The 23,302-nt window shown below is 58.9% G+C and overlaps 1 protein-coding gene across 1 annotated transcript in view; it reads right to left on the bottom strand.

The window, feature by feature from the left end:
* The window catches only part of KIRREL3 (kirre like nephrin family adhesion molecule 3), a 91,354-nt gene that overhangs the window by 6,000 nt on the left and 62,052 nt on the right, over positions 1–23,302 (bottom strand). Inside the window, exons 6-13 of the mRNA XM_061202573.1 lie at positions 19,298–19,403; positions 14,122–14,270; positions 12,513–12,640; positions 11,273–11,399; positions 7,755–7,855; positions 5,019–5,217; positions 3,666–3,701; positions 217–399 (exon numbers count right to left, since the gene is read on the bottom strand). Coding sequence (XP_061058556.1) covers positions 217–399; positions 3,666–3,701; positions 5,019–5,217; positions 7,755–7,855; positions 11,273–11,399; positions 12,513–12,640; positions 14,122–14,270; positions 19,298–19,403 — 1,029 coding nt within the window. The remainder of the gene's footprint in view (positions 1–216; positions 400–3,665; positions 3,702–5,018; positions 5,218–7,754; positions 7,856–11,272; positions 11,400–12,512; positions 12,641–14,121; positions 14,271–19,297; positions 19,404–23,302) is intronic.

Raw genomic sequence — 23,302 nt, 5'->3', positions numbered from 1 at the left:
TTTCAATACAGTTCCCGCTGCGTATGTTCAATCCGAGGTGCTAGCTGACGGCCCTGCTGCATGAAGTTCACTTCCGTCCAGCTCAACGGCAGTGGCGCGCCCACTGTGTGCCAGATGCCGAGCAAAGCGCTGCATGTGAAAAGATGCACGAGACCCATCCCTGCCCCAGCAGCTCACAGCACTGGTAGGGCCCCTGCTCACTGTATGCCTGCTTACTTGCTCTCCGGGGCAGTCTAAGCCTGGCCTTTTTCTCTGTCCCCCTCCCTGAGCTCCCGGGTCTCCCTCCCGTACTTCTCTGGGAGCGGGCACAGCAGAAGGCCACAATGGTTGCCAGAAGGACGAGGAAGGCCACGCCAGCTCCTACGGCCACCCCGATGATGACGGCCATCGGCACAGCCTCTGTGGGAGAGAAGCAAGCAGGCTGATGAGGGAGCTGGGACAGCCCGCTCTCCCCCCAGATCTCACCCAGTTCCTCGGGCGCAGCCCCTGCCGAGCTGGGGCCAGACCACTGCGCGTGGGCGCTCCTGGGAAAGGCCACAGGGGCCTGGGCAGGCGCGGGCACAGTCCAACAGGGGTCAGCTCGGGCGGGACACGGTGTGGCGGAGAGGGCCTCGGAAAGATGGCAGCAGTGGTGGGGGGAGAGAGGCAAGCAGACACAGGGAGGGGAGGGGAGCGTCGGAGGTGAGAGGCAAGGCTGGTACACTGAGCTCTCCGAGGTGATAAGCCAGGAGAGTCGTTAAGTCCTGGCTTTTCTTTGGAAAACGACCAGGGTCACTGCCGCTGTTTGTTCGCTTCGCTTTTTCCTTCTCTGCCCTTTCCCAGGTGCAGAGGGTGGGCATGGATCAGCAGCTTTTGGAGAGTTTTCAGGTCTGCGGCAGCTTCCCCTCAGGACCTGGGCATCACAGGTGGTAACTGCCAGAGGCCACGTCTTAGGGGCCGGAGGGCAGGATCACAGCTCCCTCCACCTCTTTCTGTTTTCCTTGTTTCGTCCCTTTTTTTTTTTTTTTTTCGGTCGCGCTGCATGGCATGTACTTCCCCAACCAGGGATCGAACCTGTGCCCCCTGCAGTGGAAGCGCGGAGTCCTAACTACTGGACCGCCAGGGAAGTCCTTCCCCCCACCTCTTTAAGGAGAGATGCCCAGTCCTGCTCCCTCCTCTCCTGGGCCAGTCCTCTGGGCAGGAATCCCGGCACCCCACCCCGACAGAGAGGCACCTGGAGCTCCAGCTAGACAAAGCTTCACTCCCTGCTGAGTTCCTCTAGTCTGTCTCCTGCCCTAGCCAAGTAGAGATGGGGGTGGGGAGGGTGATGTTAGGCTGGGGTGGGAGCTCTGCCAGACAGTCCTGACCCTTCTGTGTCTGCAGAGGGGGCCTGAGCATATGATGTGGGGCCCTGAGTAGTCCACGGGGGGATAGAACTAGAGAATGCAGGGGCAGGAGAGCTTAGGGCTCAGAGAGTCCTAGCCTCCCATTTATAGATGGAAACCTTGAGGTCCAGAGAAGTCAAGTGACTTGGTTAAGGACACACAGCTGCCATAGAGCCAGTGCAAATCCACGTCTCCTCTTATCCGCCCCCCTCATCCTGCCCCAGCTCCGCACACTGCGTGCCATGGCATCCTACAAATCTCACATCCTCTGTACAGCCCAGAGCAACGTACTTTACCTCTCTCTCTTTTCTTTATCTGTAAAATAGGATAACTACAGTGCCTGCCTCAGGGCGGACGTCTGGGGTTTAGATGGGTGAATGCAGGCAGGTAAAGGCTGGCACAGAGCCTGGCACCCAAACTGATCCAAGCCTTTGCCCTCGTGTCTGTGTGGGAAGAAGGACCGCAGCAGATGCAAGGATAGGAAAGTCCCTTTTGGAGACTCAGCTGCTGCCCCTACCCCACGCTCTCAGTGTGGATGACTGGGGACTCCAGGTATCTGTCCTGAGCTGGAGGTTAGCCTCTTGCCTCTCACTGTCGTTTCCTTTAAAGAGCAAAAGAAAGGAAGAACCCCGCAGACCCTGGCCCCTGGAGACGCTGCTGGGAGGGGGTGGGGTCCCTCTCCCGGAAGGAGCGCGTGTCCGATGGTTGGCAGTGTTGGCCGTCAGGCTGGGGCTTTCCTTCCAGCCCAGGACAGGCACACTGGTGCATTCATCACCTGCCTACTGGAGCCCAAGACCCCTGTAGGGGTGGCAGGGGAGGCGACGGGGAGGGGGTGGGTGCGACAAACACTCGGGGACTGAAAATGGGAGGCGTTTGGGCTGGTCTCAACAGTCAGGGGTGAGACAATGGACTTGACCTCGGCCAGCCCTGTGAGCTTGCTCTGACAGTGAGATGGTTCTGTCTCCAGGTTTGAATTCCTCTAGGAAAGGAAAGCCATGTTGGAAGTTCATTGCTTCTATGCTTTTGAATTTTATTGATTTGAGTTGAATTTAGTTTCTCCTAGATTCCTAGGGAATTTCCTTGGAAAACTCGGGTCGTGTCTCAGCTGAGCTCAGAGCCAAAGGATGACGGTGGAAGGGTCCTTAACCTCTCTGGGCCTCAAGGTCTGTGAAACCAGAGAACCAGGGAAGCGGTATCTAAGGCAGCTTCTGCCTCTGGCGTCCGCATTTCCGTAAGTTGTTAACAGCTGGGGGGTTGTGGTGGTAGCCATCTTATCTGGAGGACTGTCCTGAGTGGGTGGGCGGGGGCAGAGGAAGAGGGTCCTGGGCGGGGGACCCAGGGTGCAGGCACAGAAGAGATGGAGACAGAGGGTGACACCAGCTCAGCGCCAGGAGTGGCCCTGAGGGGCGTCAGGGAGAACACAGCAGGCGTTGATACCGTGTGCCCCCCCTTGAGCCCGCCTGTGCCCGGCCTGTCGCTCTTTAAGGGGCCGTCCGCCCAGAGGGGAGGGGGCGAGCGGGACCCACCAGGGACTTGCTGAAGCTCCTTCTGGGCTGGTGTGGCGGGAGAACTAGGGCAGGGGACCCCACATCTTCGTCATGGCCTTTGTTGACCCTGTAGGGTCTGGCTTGCCATGTCCTGATTCTCTTTTCTGGGTTTCTCCCTGGAGGGCGGGGGGCAGTTGTCTCCTGTGAGGTCCCAAGAGAGAGCAACTCAACCCAGGGAGCCTGGTGACCCCTTTGCTGCCGAGTCCCCGGGGAGAGAGGCACTGCCCAGCGGCCTCAGCCCGGGGGTGGGATGACAGTTCCACGGGGAATGCAGGAGTGCGGGGAGGAGCCAGCCAGCAGAAAGCATGGGGTCAGCATGGATTATGGCAGGCCACAGCCGGGCTGGGCGGCCCAGGTGTTCTCGGAAGCGATGGCCAAGCTGGTGGTGAGGGTGAGAAGCGCGAGTCAGGCGGGGTGAGCGGACCCCAGGGGGGAGGAGTCAGGGCTTCAGAAGAGGAGGGGCGGGAGGAAAGACGGGGAGGGGCAAGAGCCAGTGCCCTGGGCTGCGAGGAGCCTGCGGGGGCAGCGGCAGCGGAGACAGGTCTCCGGGGTCTCTAGACCCATGCTGCCTGGAGACCCTCTCCCTGCTGCTCTGACTGCACTAAAGCCTCAAGACGGGGTGGGGGTGGGGTGGGGGGGGAGGGCAGAGAAGTTAGCGGCTGCCCTGGCCTCCCTACCCACACTTTGGGCTCCCTCCCCCACTAGCCCAGCAGTCCCTTCCCCCATCCCGGGGAGTCTCATGTCTCCTTCGTACCTGCTTCCAGCCCGGCTCCCGACTTCATTTCCGAACCTGTTTGGAAATAAAGCAAGTGTCCACAGCCAGGGCCTGGCTGGCCAGGGTGGGGTGGGACTGGGGGCGGGGGCGGCCCTCTGGAGGGTCTGGGGTGGATGGGGGCTCCCTCCTGCCTCACGTCTCCAGGATGCTCCACAGATCCGGGCTGGCTGAACTGAACCTGGAGTTCGTTCAGACTGACTTAGAGACTCCAGACGGGTGGGACCAGAGAGAGAGGTCAAGGCTGGGGTGGGAGTTGGCTCTGAGGAGGGGTGGGTGAGAACACTAAGGGGCGGGCAGAGGAGTGGGGCACTGAGGGGAAGACACAGAGGGGAAGCAACAGTGGACCGGGAGGGTTGGGATGATGTGTGGATGATATTATGCAAATTATGTGCAAAGCATTAGCAAAGCAGCACTTTTTAGGGAAGAGGGGTTGGGAGCAATGCGTGATCCACAGGGTAGCACTGCGGCCCCAGGGGCCCAGCTGAGACCACCTGCTTGGCCCGGAATCTCTTCCAAGGCCTGACAGCCTGTGGGTGGGCCTTCAGCTTGGAGGGGTCGGAGACTGCCAGGGCCGAGGCCCCCTGGACTGTTCCTGTCTGTCTTGGACTAACCCCTGCTGGCCAAGGGGCTAGATCTGCAGCCCATCTCAGGACCTGGTGTGCCACTGGCTGACTGCCTCGTTTCTCTGGAACCCCCTCCATGCCCCTCTGAGGCTCCCCGCCCTCCGAGCCTGAGTCCTTCCGAGCTCTGAGCCCTTCTGCCCAGCGCTGCCCTGCTGGCCGGGATCTCCTTCAGAGCACAGCGGTCCAAGTGTCTCCTGTGTCCCCCTGGGGAGCTGCAGACAGCCTGAGGCCAGTCCTCCCGCACACCAGGGATTGGACAGCTCAAGTGCCACTCCTTAGCTTAGCACGGGCACCCTCGGGTTTGGGGCACCTGGACTGGCTTGTTGTCTTAACGGGCTGGGCCAGGTTCCCCGATACGCCCATCCTGGTGCATCCCCATGGGGACACTGCTCAGAGATCACGCCCCCAAAGGGCCCCAGGGAACTGCTGAGAGCAGGGAAGCCAGGGCCTTTAGGCGATGTGGCGCCTCCTGAGGGGCCACCACCCGGGCAGCTCTCGGCCTGCTCGCTTCTGGTGCAGGCCAGTGGCCCTGCGCTCGGGGGAGCTGGCTGACCGGCAGCGGCTGCGTGGCAGGTGAGGAAGGGCCTCCCGCCCGCACGCACCGTGTAGGCGCTCTGTCCCCCCCAGGGCCCCGGAGGACCTTGCCTGGGGCCCTGCCCTCACGGGGAGCGGCCGCGGTGCACGGCCCCGGCGGCTCCGGCGGCCCCACCTTGCTCCTTGAGCCGGATGATCTCCGTGTCGGAGCCGAAGCTGTTCCAGGCGGTGCAGTTGTAGATGGTCTGGAAGTCGGCCCGCACGATGTTGCTGATGGTCAGCGTGGAGATGACGCCCTCCTCGGTGCTGACCGTCTCCACCGTGTAGCGGCCCGAGGTCCCCGACTCCAGCACGTTCTCCTTCCAGGACCAGGCCTGCCCAGGTGCGCAGAATTAGGAGGACATCCCGCTGGAGCCACCCCGCCAGGACCACCATGCTGCCTCCCTGCTCCCAGGCGGACGCTGCCAGGCCCACGCTCGTGCTCACCGCCACGCGGCACAGGTCGACGCGCACGCCACAACATGTGTGCGCACAGCACAGCGCACGCAAACACACGTCACAACGCGGGCACACCTACCGCCCCACCCACAGTGCCGACACGTGTACACACAAGTACGCCCACGTCACAACACACAGCACAGACACGTGTGCACACAGCACACACACACGTCACAACGCGGGCACACCTACCGCCCCACCCACAGTGCCGACACGTGTACACACAAGTACGCCCACGTCACAACACACAGCACAGACACGTGTGCACACAGCACACACACACGTCACAACGCGGGCACACCTACCGCCCCACCCACAGTGCCGACACGTGTACACACAAGTACGCCCACGTCACAACACACAGCACAGACACGTGTGCACACAGCACACACACACGTCACAACGCGGGCACACCTACCGCCCCACCCACAGTGCCGACACGTGTACACACAAGTACGCCCACGTCACAACACACAGCACAGACACGTGTGCACAGAGCACACACACACGTCACAACGCGGGCACACCTACCGCCCCACCCACAGTGCCGACACGTGTACACACAAGTACGCCCACGTCACAACACACAGCACAGACACGTGTGCACACAGCACACACACACGTCACAACGCGGGCACACCTACCGCCCCACCCACAGTGCCGACACGTGTACACACAAGTACGCCCACGTCACAACACACAGCACAGACACGTGTGCACACAGCACACACACACGTCACAACACGGGCACACCTACCGCCCCACCCACAGTGCCGACACGTGTACACACAAGTACGCACACAACACAACAAACAGCACAGACACGTGCACACAGCACACACACACATCACGACACGGGTACACCTACCGCCCCACCCACAGTGCCAACACGTGTACACACACAGGGGTTGGGCCGCCTCAGAGGGTATTTCCAACGACACGGGGCCTTACGCGGCTCTGTGCTGGAACATTTTCCCAGGCAAGCAGGGGACTCTGGGGCGACGGGAGCCCCTCCGTCAGCTGGGGCCCCTGACAGATGGTGGTGAAGGCCAGCCCCAGGCTGACTGAGTCTGGTTTGGTTACTTTGTGCGTGTCTTTGTTCAAACGTTACGCTCTGAGAGTTGCGATTGTGAGAATCTTAGTGCAGCTTGGTTTTGGCCGGTGAGCGTTTACCTCTTCTCAGAGCCCTTTCCCGTACACTGTCACCGCCCGCCCCGCCGTGTTGCCCTAGCTGCACCCTACAATGTCTCCACATGTCGCCAAATGTCCCCTGGGGGCAGAACCGCCCAGGTTGAGAACCCCTGGCCTAGGGTTCCATTTCCACGAAGAGGAAGACTGTGAATATGCTGAGGAGTGAACAGGATATTATCGACACCGGCACGTGTTACACTTACACTTTAAAAAGATTAGAGTGAAGGGAAGAGGGAGGCGTAGGCATTAGTTCTACGCGTGGACTCTTGCCATTTTTGTGTGACTCAGACAGTGAATGAACTGAATGCCTGAGGAAGTGTGTAACGCACCGGCGCTCTAACAAGGTCTTCGTCTACAGGGTGACACCTTAGCTGTTGGCGTGTGCCTCCCACGTCCCTTCTGGTGCTGCCGCCCTGGGGAAAGGTGAGACCGCCCTGTGAACTTGACCTGGGCCGTCTTCCGGCAGGACCGCCTGGGCACTGGGCTTGCCAACAACAGTATCTCCACCCCTCCCCTAACACCCAACAGTACGGGGAGATGCTCACCTCTCTGTTTTCCCGCCCCAGCTTCTACCAGTGTCAGCGGAACCTGGGTGGGAGACCCCCACTTCTACAAATGCAAATACCTGGGAGGGCTATGTGTGAGCCAGTCAGGCGGCCCAAGCTGCACTGCGGGGGACAAGGGTTTTGAGGGAGGGGCGGGGAGAATGGAGTGATGCTTTCAGAGGGAAAACTTGCTAACTGGGGCAGCGCTCTCCATGGGCATCAAAGCAGAGGAGGACTTTGGAGGCGCAGAGAGAGGTCTGCCGACTATAAACTGCATCCTGTTTACGATTTTGCTAAAGGCTGGCCTTGAACCCAGGAAAGGGAAGAAATCGTTTTTTTCCCTTCTGCTGCCCTCACTTGCCCTCTGCCCCCAAGATGCAGAATTCGGTCGGAACCATTTGTATTGGCACACAGCTGAGAGGCAGAGAAGAGTTAAACACACCTGCAGGCGAGGAGCATAGCCTGTCCTGAGAAAGGAGGCTGCCTGTGATTTTTGTCTTCGTGATGCCTTTCCAAGAGATACAAGGCAGGAGTAGTTTTCCCCAACGGGGAAAGGCAGTGCAGAGGCAAGACTGACCAGCCGGATGGTCGAGCGGCTGCAGGCAGAGATGACCCGCCAGGCTGCCCAGCCCGGGGGCCGTGCCACTGGCCCTCCCTGCCCGCCCCGGGGCACTCACGATGCGGTCGGGTGGCGGCGTGCTCCGGATGAAGCACTTGATTTGGCCCTTCTCCCCGTGGAGGGCGTGCTGGGTCTGGGTGCTGGAGATGATGGGGGGTCCTGTTGGGGAGACAGCATCACATCAGGGATTTGGGAGGGGGTAGGACCTGGCTGAGCCCCTCTTGGCAAGTTCAGAAGTTTATACATTCATTCAGTCGTTCAGCAAACAGTTACTGGAGGCCTGTATATGCAAGGTGACGGGCGAGGCAGGGGACTCAGATAGATGAGGCTTCAGTCATAAACCTCTCAAGGGATTGTGAGTGAGTGCCTCTAAGTCAGGATGCCCAGAGACATCAAGAGCTGCCACAGGAGGTGGGGAGGTGAGCACCAGGCAAAGTGCTAACCGACTTCACAGCAGAGAGAACTCCACCTGGCAGGTGGGGAAACCTTTATGAAGGAGGTGGTACACCTGAGAAGGGAGTGGGGGAGGTGTCAGGGAGGAAGGAATGTAATGTCACCTCCCCTAACTAATGTCACCTCCACCTTGGCCAGCTGTTGGATTTCAAACCATTCCCTGGTGTCTCCAGTAGAGGGCGCGCTTGCCTAACAAACCGCTGTCCTCAGCAGGACAGGAAAACCAGGCAGGAAGGGAGGTAAAAAAATGTTCCTCCACGAAGCGGGGAATCACCCGCCCACCCCCGCCGGCATACGTGGCTTGGGCTGGGCACGTTCATAGACTTCATCTCACATGTGTCTCAGGAGATCCCTTAGTTCATCGCTTTGCACGCCTCCACATACATACCCGGACAGCCCAGGTGGGACCACAGCTCCAAAGCTGACCCTGACATTATCTTATCCGGCCGGGCGTGCGTGCGTGTATGGGTCATGTTTATGGATGTCTCTGGGGACACCTGGCTCGTTTACCGCCTCGGACAGCCTGGAGGGTCCACCAGGATTCCAGCAGCGGTTCGGTCCAGTTCTGCCTGTTAACTAACCCAAATGACTGCATTTAGGCTGGGAAGGGAAAGGTCTTGGAGCTGGGAGAGGCAGACATGAGGGACCCTCAAGATAAGGGCTTCCACCCTCAGGGGGCCTTCAGAGTTCCTCTCTTAGGTACCTTAGCTCCAAGAAGCTTTTGGCCAAAAGGCAGGAGGGCTTCATGTTTTAGGACCTTGGGTGGCGCTTTGTTTTGCTGCCGGGCTGAAAGTGCTGATCCTGTAAAACCTTTTCCCCTTCACTTCCCAGGAGCTAGGATTTCCCTGGGGCAGTGGGGGTGGTCATCAGCTGTTCTAAAAACGATCAGGTAAATGCATACACATTTAAGGGCTTCCTAAAAGAAAACAGGAATCGGGGTAAGGGTAGATGCGGTTGGGAGAGTCAGAACGCAGCAGTAGTATGGTTTATCTCCCCCTTGCTGCAAATCCCAGGTTTGAGCCAAATCACGGGCCCGTTTATTCCCCAAAGGGCAATGGCCAGCAGTCACCCCCCGGCCGGGATGCATTTTGATGAGAACCTCATCGCATTTTGGATTTGTTCACAGTGTTGATTCCTTCAGCCTAGTCCAGGCCTGCCCAAGGGGCTTCACCACCCCTCCCCACCTGTGCTCCAGACACAGGTAGAGACAAGTCCATTCCCAAGTCCACGCATGTGCGGGCTGGCCGGCTCCCCTCTGTGGGCCACTTCCTGCATCCTCCTGCCTCAGGGCATGATGACCCTCATTCAGAAACAAGCACACTGCCTCCTCCTTGCTTCACTCCAATCTCTTGGGTGTTTCTCTTCCTAGCAGCCTAGGGGAGCTTGTGTCAGAGCATTGGAGGCATAGGCGGGGGTTGGAAAGAAGGACACTGGAGAGTGCAGATTAAATCCTGGATAGACACCAGGGCCCAGGCTGGGGTGTCCCATCCAAAAGGAATGTCCCTTTGAGGTGTGCATTCCCTCCTCAAGGAACCGCTTTGAATCCCTGTTGGGAAATACTTGAAAGTCTAAAGTGACAACGGATTTTAGTCCTTCCTTTATCCATCGTGTTTTCCCCAGAAATGAGGATGCTCATTTAAAAGCTTCAGGCTTGGGGACCCTGGGGGCCACACGTGAGTCTGAGGGTCCCCAGCCCGGCTGGTCACAGGGCCATCGGAGCGGAGCTGGCCGTAGTCATGGGCCAGCACGACTCCCGGCGCCCTCCCAGAGCGGGCAGCAGGTAGCGGGGGAGGCCGCTGATTTCACCAGGGCCTGGCGCCTGAGCCGAGTGTCAGACGCTGGAGCCGGCAGGAAAAGGCTGCAGCCCATGTTGCCATGGATATATGGAGGTGCGATCAGATGCTGTTATTTTTAGCCCCGCAGCGCCAATTTGTTGGTGGCGTCCTGGGGACACGTAGGAAAGGCAGGAAGGCTCCCGAGTCAGGGATCTGCCCCGGACAGACGGCTCCGGGGTCTGAGCAGATTCACCATCCCTCTGGGGCTGCCACGACTCTTGGGGAGGCGGGAGGAAAAGAAAGAGATGGAGGGGGGCTGGCTAACGGGGACAGCACCAAGCTGGTTTTAGTTTCTAGCAAAGCGGAGACTAGAGGAAGCTGTGCGCCACCTGGGCTGATTCCTGGATCCTGGCTCAGCCCCGCGCTAGGGCCCTGGTCTGGAACAGGAAGCAGAGGCCCTACAGACGTGGGTCTGTGGCTTGGTTCCTGCTGGGGCTCAGAGCCTTGATCGGGAGACAGGCTATGCGGGAGCAGAGGCTTCACAAGGAAACTGAAACCCAGTGGAAGGAGGGCGTTTGGAAACACAGAGGGAGCTGTCTTAGCATCCTCGCCCTCTCAGACCAGCAGCGTCGGTTGCCGGCGTGGCCCAAGCACACGTAACGGCAGGGACATCGAATTTCCGTCCTGGTGCCACAGCCTTCTTGGGTCTGACCTGAGCTAGGTCCCAGCTTCTCTGTGACCTTCTACATCCCATCAACCAGGCCCCGTCCCCTGAATGTCTCATGTACCAGTCCTCTGGTAACTCACACTGTGTTCTTGGAGAGAGATGGCAATACTCTCCTGCTGTGGCGATCTTATTACGTATCATGAGACAAGTTCCCTGCCCTCAGGGGACCCCCTGAACTTGGCCCTGTGGGGATGGTGGCAGGTCTTCCTCACTGAGTGGCTCTAAGAATGGGAAGAGGCAGACGAGGAGTCACAGAGATGCCCCCTTAAATTCTCCACCAGGGCCAAGATCATGGTCAAAGGGTAGATATGGGATCTATGTTGGTTGCCCAGTAGCTCTCTGACCCTTTTTCCTGGCCAGGAATAAATTCATCAGCCATCACTTTTAGGGCTGAGACCCCTTAGAAGGAACACAGAGGAGGGAGGTGACCAGACAACCACCCAGGTCCTTCGTCACCCCAGGGCTGGGCTCTGACACGGACTGGAACAGGTGGATGTAATCACTATGGACCCATAGTCGGAGGTGGATGTGAGGCCCAGAACCCACATGTGCCCCTTGGGGCAATGCCAGGGATCCTCTCGGCCCCCTCCCAGCCCTGCCCTGGCACGAGTGGGGTCTTACCATTGACAGTTAGGGTCACTTCTCGCTCCCCGGCCCCTACCCGGGGCACCACAGCTCGGCACACGTACTTCCCCGCGTCCTCCTGGCGGACGGTTTTGAGGGTCAGGGTCTTCTCATTGCTCAGGACCTAGGAGGAGTGGGGAGGGTCAGACCCCGAGGGCAGGGGCCACGCTCTCTGTCTCAGAACCAGAAAGGCTGAGAGGCAGGTCGGGTGGCAGGGGACACAGTCTCCAGCATCTCAGCAACAACAGGGGGTGGGCTGGGAGCCAGAAGTCTTCTTACACAGTGTGCCCGGAGGGCTGTCGGGTGCGGGAGCCCACGGCACAGAGCACCCCGTGAGGCTGAAGATGCTCTGCCCCAGCGGCAGCCCTGAAGGGTGGGTATGCAAGGGAGTGGGGGGTGAGAGAGAAGGAGGGGGCCTCCCCGGCTGGGGCCCCCAGAGCTTTCTCATCCAGGGGGTCTGCCGACCAGCCTGTACCAGGCTGGCCAGGGGTGAAGCTATCCTGTAGCTGAGCATCTTTGAGGGTCCCGGATCTGTCTTTCCTGAGTCATTTGCAATATCCCTTTGGAATGAGGTTTGGGGTGATGAAAAGAAAACAGGCTTTGGCAACAGCTGCTCTGAGTGGGAATCCCGGCTTCAGCGGTGTCTACTTGTGTGGCTTTGGGTGTTAATTATCTTCTTGGAGGCTCTTTCCTTGTCCCTGTAATGGGGGCAGTGACACTCAGAGGATGGTGCAGTGTCTGGCACACAGTAGGGCACATAGAAGTCACTTTCCTGTTGCTTCTCCCCCTGCTTCCCTGCCCAAGGCTCTCACTGGTCCTCCTGGGAGGAGGGATGTCTGAAACTCCTATGCACACTAAGGAACACATACACTTTAAAAGAGGAACACAGGAAGAAAGCAAGGCTTAACCCCAAAGTTAAAGGGTTACAACTATTTGGGGAAAGCTGAAAAGTCTTCCTAGTGACTTTTCACCCCCAGCATCTTGGTGACCACCTGCTTTTCTTATAAGGTTCAGGATAAGGCAAAACTGCACTGGCTGAATGTGTTTAGACCCAAGGGGGGTACGTGTGGGTACCTGGGGTTCCCTCTCCTCTTTCTGGGGCCTTTCTTCCTTCAGTTTACATGGGAGGCTAACGTCCGCAATCTAAGAGTGAGAGGGGCCATGGGAGGCAGTTCCCTCCTGGACTGTGGACCCCGCACCCCTCCAGGGCCCTCCAGGGTCTGAGCTGCGGACTCACCACGCCAGAGCCCCGCTTCATCCAGACGATGGTCAGGGACGGGTTGCCTGTCCAGGCGCAGCTGAAGACGGCGTCGGAGCCCAGATCCACGAGCAGGGATTGGGGTTCCGTGGTCATCCTGGGCCCGACTGCGATGGGAGGAAGGAGGAGACAGGGCTCTCGTGGGCCGGGAGTTCTGGGGACCCTCCTTGCTGCTGCCTTCCCTCCCCCATTCTGGTTGGGGGAGGGGACACCACTGGTGCCACGTCCCTCCACTCCGGCCCATTCCCTTCCCTTCCATGTCAGTCCTCTACTGGTCTGGGCCCGGGTCTGGGCAGTAAGGAGGAGACCCCTCTCCCCCAGCCCAGCCCTCCCTCGGGCCCACCATGGGAGTAGGCAGCACCAGCCCCGGAAAGCGGCTCTGGTCCCATTTCTGCCTGGATTTGCCCCCAAGGGCTCTCCCATCCCGTTCCCTCTGTCCTGGTCCCAGGAAGCCCCCCTGACCCCAGTGTGTGGGCAGAGGGTCCTTCCCCCACCCCAGAATCTCTCTGTGTCTGCCTTCAAGTCAACTGGCCACCTCCTGCAGGCCTCAGTCTTGTGACCGGGAGTCAAGGTACCCATGCGTCTGGCCCAGCTCCCTGGGCCCACCCAGGGCCCCGCAGGGCCACCGCAGGGCTCAGAGATAAGGAATGGGGAGGCCAGGCCTCCTGGAGGTGCCCCCCACACCCGGCGCCCCGCCCAGGTTACTCTCTAGTCCAGCCCCGCCCCACCTCTTTTTCAATCCACAAAGCAGGTGGCCTTTGGTTCTGTTGCCCGCACCCCTGCTGTTAATGGAGGCTCCTCCTGCTTCCCCCCTACACCCGCCCTAACCCGAGTCCTCTGCAGACCAAGCCTTGGTTCCCAGAGTGCGTGCAGCCATGGGATTTCAGGGGTGGTGACGGGAGGGTGTGCTGTTTTCAGGGAGCAGAAGGTGTGAAATCAGGGTCAGGAGACCCAGATGAGTCCCTTGGTGCAAAAAGGGAGTCATAGCACTTTCTGCTGAGGCCGGTGCGGGCGAGGGGGCGGTCAGGCATAAAGTTTGCAAAAGTGCTTCTAAATCTGTAAAGGGCAGCGGGTGAGCTGACGCTCAGCGCTGTGGACACAGCTGTGGGCTGTTTCCCCGAGGGTCCCCTCCGGGCCGCTGGGGAAGAGGGGGAGCCCCTGATGGGAGGCGGACCCTTTTCAGTCCTCATCGTGCCACTTACTCGCCGCGTGACCTTGGGCCTCCACCCCCTCATCTGGGTACTGGGAATGAGAAGTCCAGCCTCCCTGGGTGATTTTTTTTTTTTTTTCGTTTTTTTTTGGCCACGCCGCCTGGCTTGTGGGATCTTAGTTCTGTGACCAGGGATTGAACCCGCGCCTGCGGCAGTGAACATGCGGGGTCCTAACCACTGGACCGCCGGGGAACTCCCCTCCCTCGGTGACTATGAGGGTCAAGATAAACACGAGGGCAGCTTTTCGTAAAGCACACGGATTACGAGCCTGTGAGGCATTCTTATGGCACGTGCAACGAGCCCACGACGGTTCCTCCTGCCGTGAGCAGCGACCAGCCGGTGCCCGTGCGCCCGGAAGCCCCCAAACAGCCACTCACAGTAGACGTCGACGTTGCGGCTGACGTTGGTGCTGCCCAGGGCGTTGGTTGCCTCGCAGGAGATGGGCTCTGAGAAGTACGTGTAGTCCACGGTGGTCCGGTACACCTCCCCGGATGCTTCCTTGATGATCTGGCCCCGCTTGGCCCACCTGCAACGCAGGCGCCCGGGCTGATGTGGACCTCAGGTGGCGAGGGCATCCTTCCCGCCCGGGGCGCTCTTCTCTCTGGGAGCCGGACACATCCATCCCGCAGAAAAACGAGGCCCAGGGAGGGGCGGCGTGGGGCAGGCCCCCGAGCGGTCCCTCAGGGGAAGCCTCCGCAGAGGGGTTACTCTCAGGGCTAGGGGCGTGGGGTTGGTGGTGGGCGCAGTGGTTTCTGGTCCGTGGGTCACCAGGCAGCCGGCAGCGCTCGACCAGTGGGTTATTCTGGAGGGTGGTGGGTTGACTATTCAGCGGGTCAGCGCACCTGGCTGGCCAGGTGATGGCTAACCCAACTGTCAGGGCCCAGACCGCTCGGCCCTCTTGCTCTGAGCTCTCTCGGGGGTGGCGGGGGACCGTCCTGGGCCACAGTGGAAATGAAGGAAGCCAAATCCGTGACCGAAGAGGCCAAGGTCTAATGGTGTGTGCCCATACATGCGTGCACTCCTGCACACACGCGCACGCACACGTGCACGTGTGTACACACGCGTGGGGCTCAGGACGCTTGATTTCCAGACGAGGCGAGAAGCTGATGGAGAGGTGTGAGCAGTGGTCCCGACTGCTCCCTCCCCAACTCGGTCAGCTCTCTCAGTCCCCCTGTCCTGACTGCTGTCCCTGGTGGGGGGGGGGGTCCCCTCATGGTGTCCCTCTCTCTTTGAAAGCCCTTTCAGCCTCCCCCATGGCACTTGCTCTTTTTCCTGCCCAGCCTCTGCCTCCCACCCTGGTGGGGGAGGGGGGATGGGAAGACAGCTGTGCTGACTTTTTTGCTGGGCCAATTGGCTGATCTGTGTCTTGGACCTGGCTCCGGGGCAGTGATCACTGCATTGGACCGGTAGCTGGGCAGCCTGCTACCTGTGGGGCAGTGCGCCCAGGGGGGTGTGTGCCTGTATGCGTGAAGCTGGGGTTTCCTTACAGATGCCTAAGGAGAGAGAGTTCAGAGCCTCCCCTGGTTTACTCCTATTGTGGATTAGACTTTTAAAAAATCACAGAACTTCCAACCAGGCTCTTCCTACTGTGGCTCAGGCCTGTTTTGGGGTGCATGTCTTTACCAGAGCTGGGCCAGTACCTTGGCCCTGCAGTCGTTACCCTGGGGCCACGGCCCCCTGTAACCACATTCTTGGAGCCTTTCCCGGGGGCACAGAGGCCCGTCTCCTGCCCTTCCCTCCACCGGCTCCCACTCAGCCTGCCCATCCGGCCCGGGGGCTGCCGTCTCCCGGCATAGCAGGGAGCATCAGGCTGGCACCATGCGGTTATTAGCTCAAATTAATATCAGGTCGTTATTAAGAAGACAATAATAACAATTATAGTTTAACAACAGAGCAAACCATAGCTCCCCGAGAGCTGAAGGAGCTTCCCAACAAACTATTATGAATTATTCATGAATCATTTCAATCTCTAACTTTAATTTAATGACCAGACTTAATAGTCAGGTGCAGCTCCCGCCTGGGGTGGCTGAGTTCAGTCCCAGACACACGGTCAGGGATCGATGTCCAGCCCCTACTCCATCTACCCTGCTGTGGTGAAGATTTAGGCGGTGGGATGCTGGGGGGTGGAGCAGGCAGCTGGCTGGGCTGGGGGGAGGCGGGTGAGCCCCTCCTGCCCTGCCCGGACCCCTGCTCCTGGCTGCCCACAGCTCCAGACGCTGGGGCAGGGGTGGGCTTGGCCCCAGCGAGCAGGCTCTGCTGGGCAGTCCTCTTCCATTATTGGGGGGTTCCTGGGGAAAACGGGGCTTTCTCCCCACCTGTCTGGGGCCCCTCATAGTGTAAGAAGGGTGAAAGCTCCACCACTGGGGCCCTGAGGGTCTCAGAACTGCTGGGGCATCCTCAGGCCTGGAGCCCAGTGCCCCAGGCCACATGGGTCTCCTCTTCCCCAGAGCAGGCTGGCCTCCCCTCTCAGAGCCAAAGAAGGGAGACTTCAGGGATGCCGGATGGCTTTGCGGCTGCAGCTCTCAGCTCTCAGGGCCCGTCCCCACCTTGGAGGTGAAGGGGGAGCCAGAGGAAGTCTTAGGCCGTCTTCTCCCAGGGCCACAGGAGGCCAGCTGTGGGGCTGAGCCTTTGGGGGACACCCCACAGTCCCCTGCTCACGTCCCACTCAGCCAGTCTTTCTCTTCCCCATCTTTATTCCCCTCCCACACCAAAAAGTCCCTCGTAGGCATCCCTTCCAGAAGCTCAAACCACTCACTGAAGCAGCTGGTCACACGACCAAGGGTGAGCCAGGGAGCGAGTCCCACCCTCTCCCGTCTCCCCTCCCATCTTCCCTCCCATCTGTCTTCTGTTTTCCAGCTTCGCTCCCTCCTCCTCCTCTTTCCTCCTGTCTCTTCACTCTCCCACCACCCACCTACGCCCCTGCCACCACTGCTGCTTTCACCGCCTCTCCCAGCCCTCGGAACAGGAGTCAGATGAAACCTTTCCCAATCAATGTCTGATTTGGCGTGAGCAAATGTAAGAGGATTAATTATTTATATCACACAATCAGGAGGCTGGTGTGTCAAGGCTGACAGGCTGTTCTCAATAGCCCTGCCTGTCACACTGGGCGGTGGGACCCGCCCTGTCACCTGCCGGGTGGGGTGGCCCTGAAAGCCTCAGAGGGGAGCAGAGAGGCCGGAAGAGATGCACTTCAGGTGTGCGTGGGCCTGTTCTGCTCGCCCCGGGCCGCTGGTCCAGTGGGGCAGCCAAAGTGACTGCTGAGTCCAGCTGGATGGGCTCCCCTGCACCACCCCCCAGGTCCCCTTGCTGGGTGCTGGGGTGGACGAGGGCATATCTCTAATTTCCAAGATCACAGCCTCTTATGCGGAACAGGAGGAAGCAATCAAGACCAAAGGAAGTTAAGAAACAAAGACCCCTTAGCCTTGTCAAAGTCAGTTGGGAAAAATCGATGTGCTTACGTGCCGAGATTTGCTCAAGGCTTTTCCTCTCGGATCCCAACACCACGTCTAGAAGGACCATCTGCCTGCTGGGTGAGCCCTTCCTGAGGCCAAGGGGCTGAGCCAGTTGGGGGTGGGCACAGACGTCTGCCTCCGCTTGCCATGGCCCCTGCACCCCCTTCCTCCCGGGCCACCCCAGCTCTCCCACATTTTCCTGGAGGCCAGAAGGGCTCCCTGAGAGCCTCTGGAGTCCTGGAGGGAGCCTGATCCGCACCAAAGCCTTTTTGGGGCCTTTGGCTTATGGGAAGCTCAGGAGGGAAGGTGGCAAGTAAGAACAGGTGCATATCTGCAGGGGGCCTGCCTGCGCCTCTGGCTCCTCCTCTGTGTGTGATGGGCTGACCCAGGCTCTGAGCTGCAGGGAAGGATGCGGATGGAGGGAAACCACAGGTGCCCAGAGCCTGGGGAAACCTGCACGTCCTGGCTCATTAACTTTTTAGTTTGAAAGCTAAATATAACTTTGTAGTTATAGAAAAGTCACAAGAATGGCCCAAGTAACTGCCATATTCCCTTCACCTAGATCCACCAGTTGTTAATATCTTGCCACATTTGCTTTCTGATGATCTCTCCATATGTAGATTTATACCTTATTATTGTCAACGATGTGAGGGTGAATGTGGGTGTGCCTGCCCGGGGGGGTCAGTGGGAGAGAAGGGCTGCCCAGGGAAACTGGCATTAGAGGTCTTTTCTGGGCACATGGTGCCTGGTGTTTAGTGCTGGTGAGCAGAGAGCAGACAACAGAGAGAAGCCCACCTGTGGATGGAGCCCAGGTCTTGCAGGTACAGGGTGGAAGCTCAGAAAAAAACAGAGACTCTTTGGGCATTTCCTTCTGCACCTTTGTCACTTGTCCCAGCCGAACCAGACCTGCCTCCTGGACCTAAGGGGCTGTAGGACTCCAGGGAGCCTGAAGGTTGTCTGATCTTTCTCCTGCCTCTAGCCCAGTGACTGGTTAAATCGACAGGACAGATGGGTTTTCATCCTACTTAAAAATATTCTCAAGGATAAAGACTCTGTGCCTTTCCTGGGTTTCTGGTTCCAGCGTTAATTATCTGCAGTGCAGGGAGTACCACCTATGTCCAGCCTGAATCTCTGGCTGCCTCTTTGGCCCATTTGCTCGAGTTCTGCCCTCTGGGGCCGCACTGCCTCTTGTCTTCCCTGTCCTCCACTCCCACTGGCAGGCTTGTTTCCTTGTCTGGGACCATCAGCATTCCTGGCACTGGCTGATGCTGGGGCTTCATAGCCCATCTCGACAGTGGAGGCGACACCAGGCTCTTCCATCAGGTCTGGGCTGGGGGAAGGGACGGGGCAGAGTGAGGGCTGCGGTGAGTTGCACAGATGCCTCAAGGAGGGGAGTGTCTGAGTCAGCCCCCGGAGCACCTCTGAGGCCACTCTGTGTCTGGAAGTCTTGGGTGGTGATGGTGCCCGGGCAGGAGGGTGCCCAGAGGGGCTGCTCTACGTGTTTACGGAGTCTGCAAGCTAACGTTGTGGAGCGCCGAGTGCCCGCCACACAAGTGCTGCACCTGAGGGCTGTTAGGTGACTAAACTGCGGTCCCGCCTTCGAGAAGCTCAGTCAACAGGGAAAGACAGGCATGTAAAAAAAAGTGATGCTTTTATCAGTGTGGTGAGCAAAGGCTGCACAGGGGCGGTGGGTATGAATGATTCTGGGTACCCGCCGCTCAGGGCTGGCGGTCCCGGAGACCCTACCCTACCAGGAGAGCGGTTCGGCGAGCACAGGACTGGAATCCAGATGCTGAGTGATCCTGCTCGTTCTCCGGGTTGTCTTAGCTTTTCTTCCCTGAGCCTCTTTCCCTCCTTTCAGAAATAAGGGGTAAACAAGCTGCTCAGACAGAAGGAGTGAAATCTTCTGCCTCAGAGGAGGGGGGTGTGTGCTCATGAAGGAAAAGAGAAGTCCGCCTGGCCAGGGGTGAGCGGGTGTGCTGAGGACACCCACAGTGGGCCAAGCACTGCGCTGGAGGCCCAGGACCACAGGTGACGCCCCCGTGACAAAGGAGGGGTGTGCAGGGTGCCATGGTCTGGGCCTCCCCAGCAGGGCTCTTACCTGTACTGGGTGACGGCGGGGTTGGCCTTTGCAGAGCAGTGAAACGTGACCACGTTGTCCTCCAGCACTGGCTGTGGCTCCACCGACAGGTTGACAAGCGGGGGGTCTGTGGAGAGAAGAGGTGTCCTTGCAGATGGGGAGCTGCATGCACGGGTTGGGGATTGAATCCCCGGGAGAACATGAGGGTAAAGGCCAGTGATTCCACCACCTGGGACCGTCAGAGCAGCCACTCCCCTGGTGGGCCCCAGAAAGTTGGGGGCCTCGGCAGGGGGCTCCCTCCCTCCCTGGAAGTGCCGGATTCAGGCCGTCTGGCGGTGGGGTCAGGGCTCCCACTGTGGATTCAAGGCCGGTGTTTAAATGAACGGCCAGCCAGGAAGCAGGGCTGCCTGGGCCTCAGAGCATACTGTCCACCTTCCAGCTTTGGGAGAACAACCACTGCAGAAAGGAGAGGTGGGAAGAGGGGGTGCAGGTGCCAGAGGGGGATGTGGACACTAAGCCCCTTTAAATACAAACTTTCTGTCTCTGAAGTGTCTGTTTCGTGTCTCTTTGTGTAAAGGTTCTGGTGCATCTGTTGCCTTGAAAGTGGCATTTTTACCCCTTCATCAGCCTAATCATCTCTGCTGAGTCCTGACTGGTGTCACCCAGCCCTCAGCTCCCCACGCTGGGCTCGTCTTTCTCACTCAACATGACGAGAAGCCCAGCTCTGAAGTGCGAAATGGTCGAAGGTGGAGGAGACAGAAGTCAGAGAGAGTGAGAGAGACGGGGAGACGCAGAGACACACAGATCCGTGCCGAAGGGATGGGGGGACAGGCAGAGAGATGCCTACATAGGAGAGACATGGAGATGAGGGAGGGAGAGAGAGAGACACACACACACACAGAGACAGAGACAGAGAGACATATACAGAGAGAGACAGAGAGAGGGAGACAGAGAGAAAGTGCAGAGGCAGACTAAGAAAAAGAGGCAGAAACCCAGAGAAGCAGAGAGCAGAGATGGACAGGTTCAGAGAGAGACTGACATGTACACAGAGGCACACAATCAGACAAAAATTTTAGACTTAAGGCAGAAAGACCAAGGGAGACTAAACAGTTGGAGACAGAAAATGATCGGGTGCTGGGGAGAACAGCCAAACAAAATAATGAGAAACTGCTGAGAAAAGAGGGAGAAACAGACACGGAGTGACCTAGAGATGGAAACAAGAGGAGGAGGGATCCACAGCAGAGATCAGAGGCGGGGAATCAGCCCAGAGAGAGGCCCCAAGGCGGCCTGGCCCTCCTGAGCTCCGGGGAAGCAGCCTCGGGACCTGCTCTAAAAGCTGGGCATCCTTGTGCTACTGGGCATGCGCCCAGGCCCCAGCACCCCAGGCATCTGCGCTTCAGGGGAGGGGCGATGACAGCCAGTGCCCGCCCTTCTTCCTTGTTGGGTCCTGGAGGTCTGGCTGGAGTTCAGCTCTAGGCTGAGTGAAGAGGGCAGCTTGGTCCCTGCGTCCTAGCCAGGCCCCGGGGCCACATCTTCTAGCCCGACCTCACCAGTAAGCACAGCAATGTGCTGGAAGGGCATGAGAACCTTCCAGGGGTTCAGCCCGTTTTCAGAAAAAGAAGTGAGGAAGTCGGTTTCTCAGAGACCATCGAGAAAACGCTGAGCCCTCTGGGTGCCTGTGAAGGGCACCACCGGGGGAGCAAGGCTCCAGCCGCCTGGCCCAGCTCGTGGCCGAGACGACAGGGTGGTCCCCGAGCCCCTCAGAGAGTCACCTGTGCAGACGCCCAGCCATGGATGGAGCCTCACCCACCCCGGAGCCGGGATCCTTTGGCCACTCGGCCTCCCTGCGCCCTGCTGGTGTTCAGGCTGCCAGCGCTGGGGCACCGGGGCCGGGGAGATGACCCACAGGGGCTGTGCCGGGGTCTGCAGGCAGCTTGTTAGGACACGGGAGAGAACGCTGGCTGCTGAGCAGCAGGTTGGCGACTGAGCCGGGGCTGCTCTCCCCACATTATCCCCCGCTTCTGGCTGGGGACCACGAGCTCCTGCTACTGGAACAGCTGGCCTGTCTGCCTTTTTCTGGAAAGCTAATTACCGCGGAAGTACTTCAGTGATCTCAATCTTGGTTTCTAAAGCGTAACTCCAGTGGTCCCAAAGATGCGAGGCCAGGACTCGCCATGAGAACTCTCCCCACACCTCCCAGGAGAGCTACACCCCCAGAACCCTGCAGCCTCTCCCCGGCTGCTGCCCATCACCCTGGTGCCGGCCCACCCAGCCGAGGACCACCAGCTTCCAGGGCTAGTTCAATGGCCTCTAGAAACCCGCCACAGAACGTGCGGGGTAGTTCCAGGAGGTCTGCCCCCACCTGGATGTGCTTTATAAAGTGATGAGGCTTTGGTGGCAGGGAGATGGGGCACACACCTGATGGAGGACCCCCTTCGGGCTGCCTGCTCCCCTTCTCCACCACAGAGCTGCCCTTCTCCGTTTATCCTGTGGGCCCCACTCTCCTGCAGCTTCCCTACCTCTTTGCAACATGCTCGGTACCCAAAAGAACAGGCCCTGGGAAGCTTCCACACTTGCCAGTCTCATCTGTGCCTCCACCCCAGGCCCGAGTTGGCCATGCTCCTCTCTCCACCCCTCTCCTCTGCATATGCAGGATATGAATTTTCAGTAGTCTACCAGGCTCCGGAGGTATAAATAGTTTATGTCATATCCAACTATTAAACATGATTTTAATCCCATTTGTGATGTCAGCTGAATAACTTGCATGGGGGCAGCTTTGATGTAGCTGGTGGAACTGAGATCACATTGAACAGATGTCACAGCTGAGAGTCTGTTAGCGTATCCATCAGCAACCTGCCTCTGTGTGTGTGTGTGTGTGTGTGTGTGTGTGTGTGTTTTCAGGGGAAGTAGTACATCGAGGAGGGGGTGAGATAAGAGAGAAACTCCATGACTCAGTGATTTTGTAGCACATCCATTTGAAACTTAGCAGCTGGATGCAGAGTCCAGATGTAGCAAGACTTTGGGGGTGTTAAGCTTTCTCTCCCATTACTCAATCTGGGGGCTTTGTCTTCCGTTGGGTAACATCTAAAGACCAAGGGAAACAAACAACAAATGTGTTTTTGCTGAGTTTGGATGCTTCTTGGTTGACTGAGAAAATGAGCAGGTTTGTAAAGGCAGCTCTGATCCAGCCCGTGGTGTCCACAGTGAACAGCTGGATGCTTACTGAATGAACAAAGGGATAAACGGGGGCAGGGGGAGAGCAGGAGGGAGGGCGTGGCGGGAGCGTGGTCTTTGGCTCGGCAGGCGCACGCAGACACCTTCAGGAGAGGGGACAAATGGATGCAGACCTCCCCCTGTTGGGGCTGGGGGCACCGGGGAGGGGCAGCTGCACCCCCATGACTGTGCACGGTAACAGCAGCTGACAGGTGCCGGGCGCTGTGCTAGGGTCGCCACATGAATGGTTTAATGTAATCCTCGCAGCCAGTGTGTGAGCCAAGCGTTGCTACCTCCAGGCACAGATGAGGAAACCGAGGCACAAGGAGGTTAAATAACCAGGTCGGCATCACTCATAAGTGGCAGAGCCAGAATTCAAACCAGGAAGGGTTTAACCACGACGCTAGACTGCCTTGGATGGGGCCCACCTAGGAAACCGGGCACCTGGGTTCTCAGCCTCAGCCCGACCTCATTCCCGATGCCTCCCCCCTCAGGTGGCTGAGTTGTCCCTGGAAAGAAGGCCAGCAAAGCCCAGAGACCTGGCAAGGCCGGCGTCCTCCTCCTGTGCAGACTGTGGTCTGTGTGCCCTGGTAGATCGATCATCTCATTAGAGTGTGTTTAGAGGGACGTGTTTTAGTAGTTGGTGGGCTGTTGTCACGATGATGACTTTCCTGTTGACAGAAGAGGTTCTGCTGTGTGACGGATAACGGGCTGGAGGGAGCAGAAACACCCCTTGCCCTGGGTCTCTCCTGCCAGGGCCCAGGAGCCGACCAGGCGGTCCTTTTGTGAGGGTTCCGTGGCTGGCACAGGTCT

This window comes from Eubalaena glacialis, chromosome 10 (genome assembly GCF_028564815.1).
Source record: "Eubalaena glacialis isolate mEubGla1 chromosome 10, mEubGla1.1.hap2.+ XY, whole genome shotgun sequence".
NCBI lineage: Eukaryota > Metazoa > Chordata > Mammalia > Artiodactyla > Balaenidae > Eubalaena > Eubalaena glacialis.
This window is presented reverse-complemented; position numbering and strand designations above follow the sequence as displayed.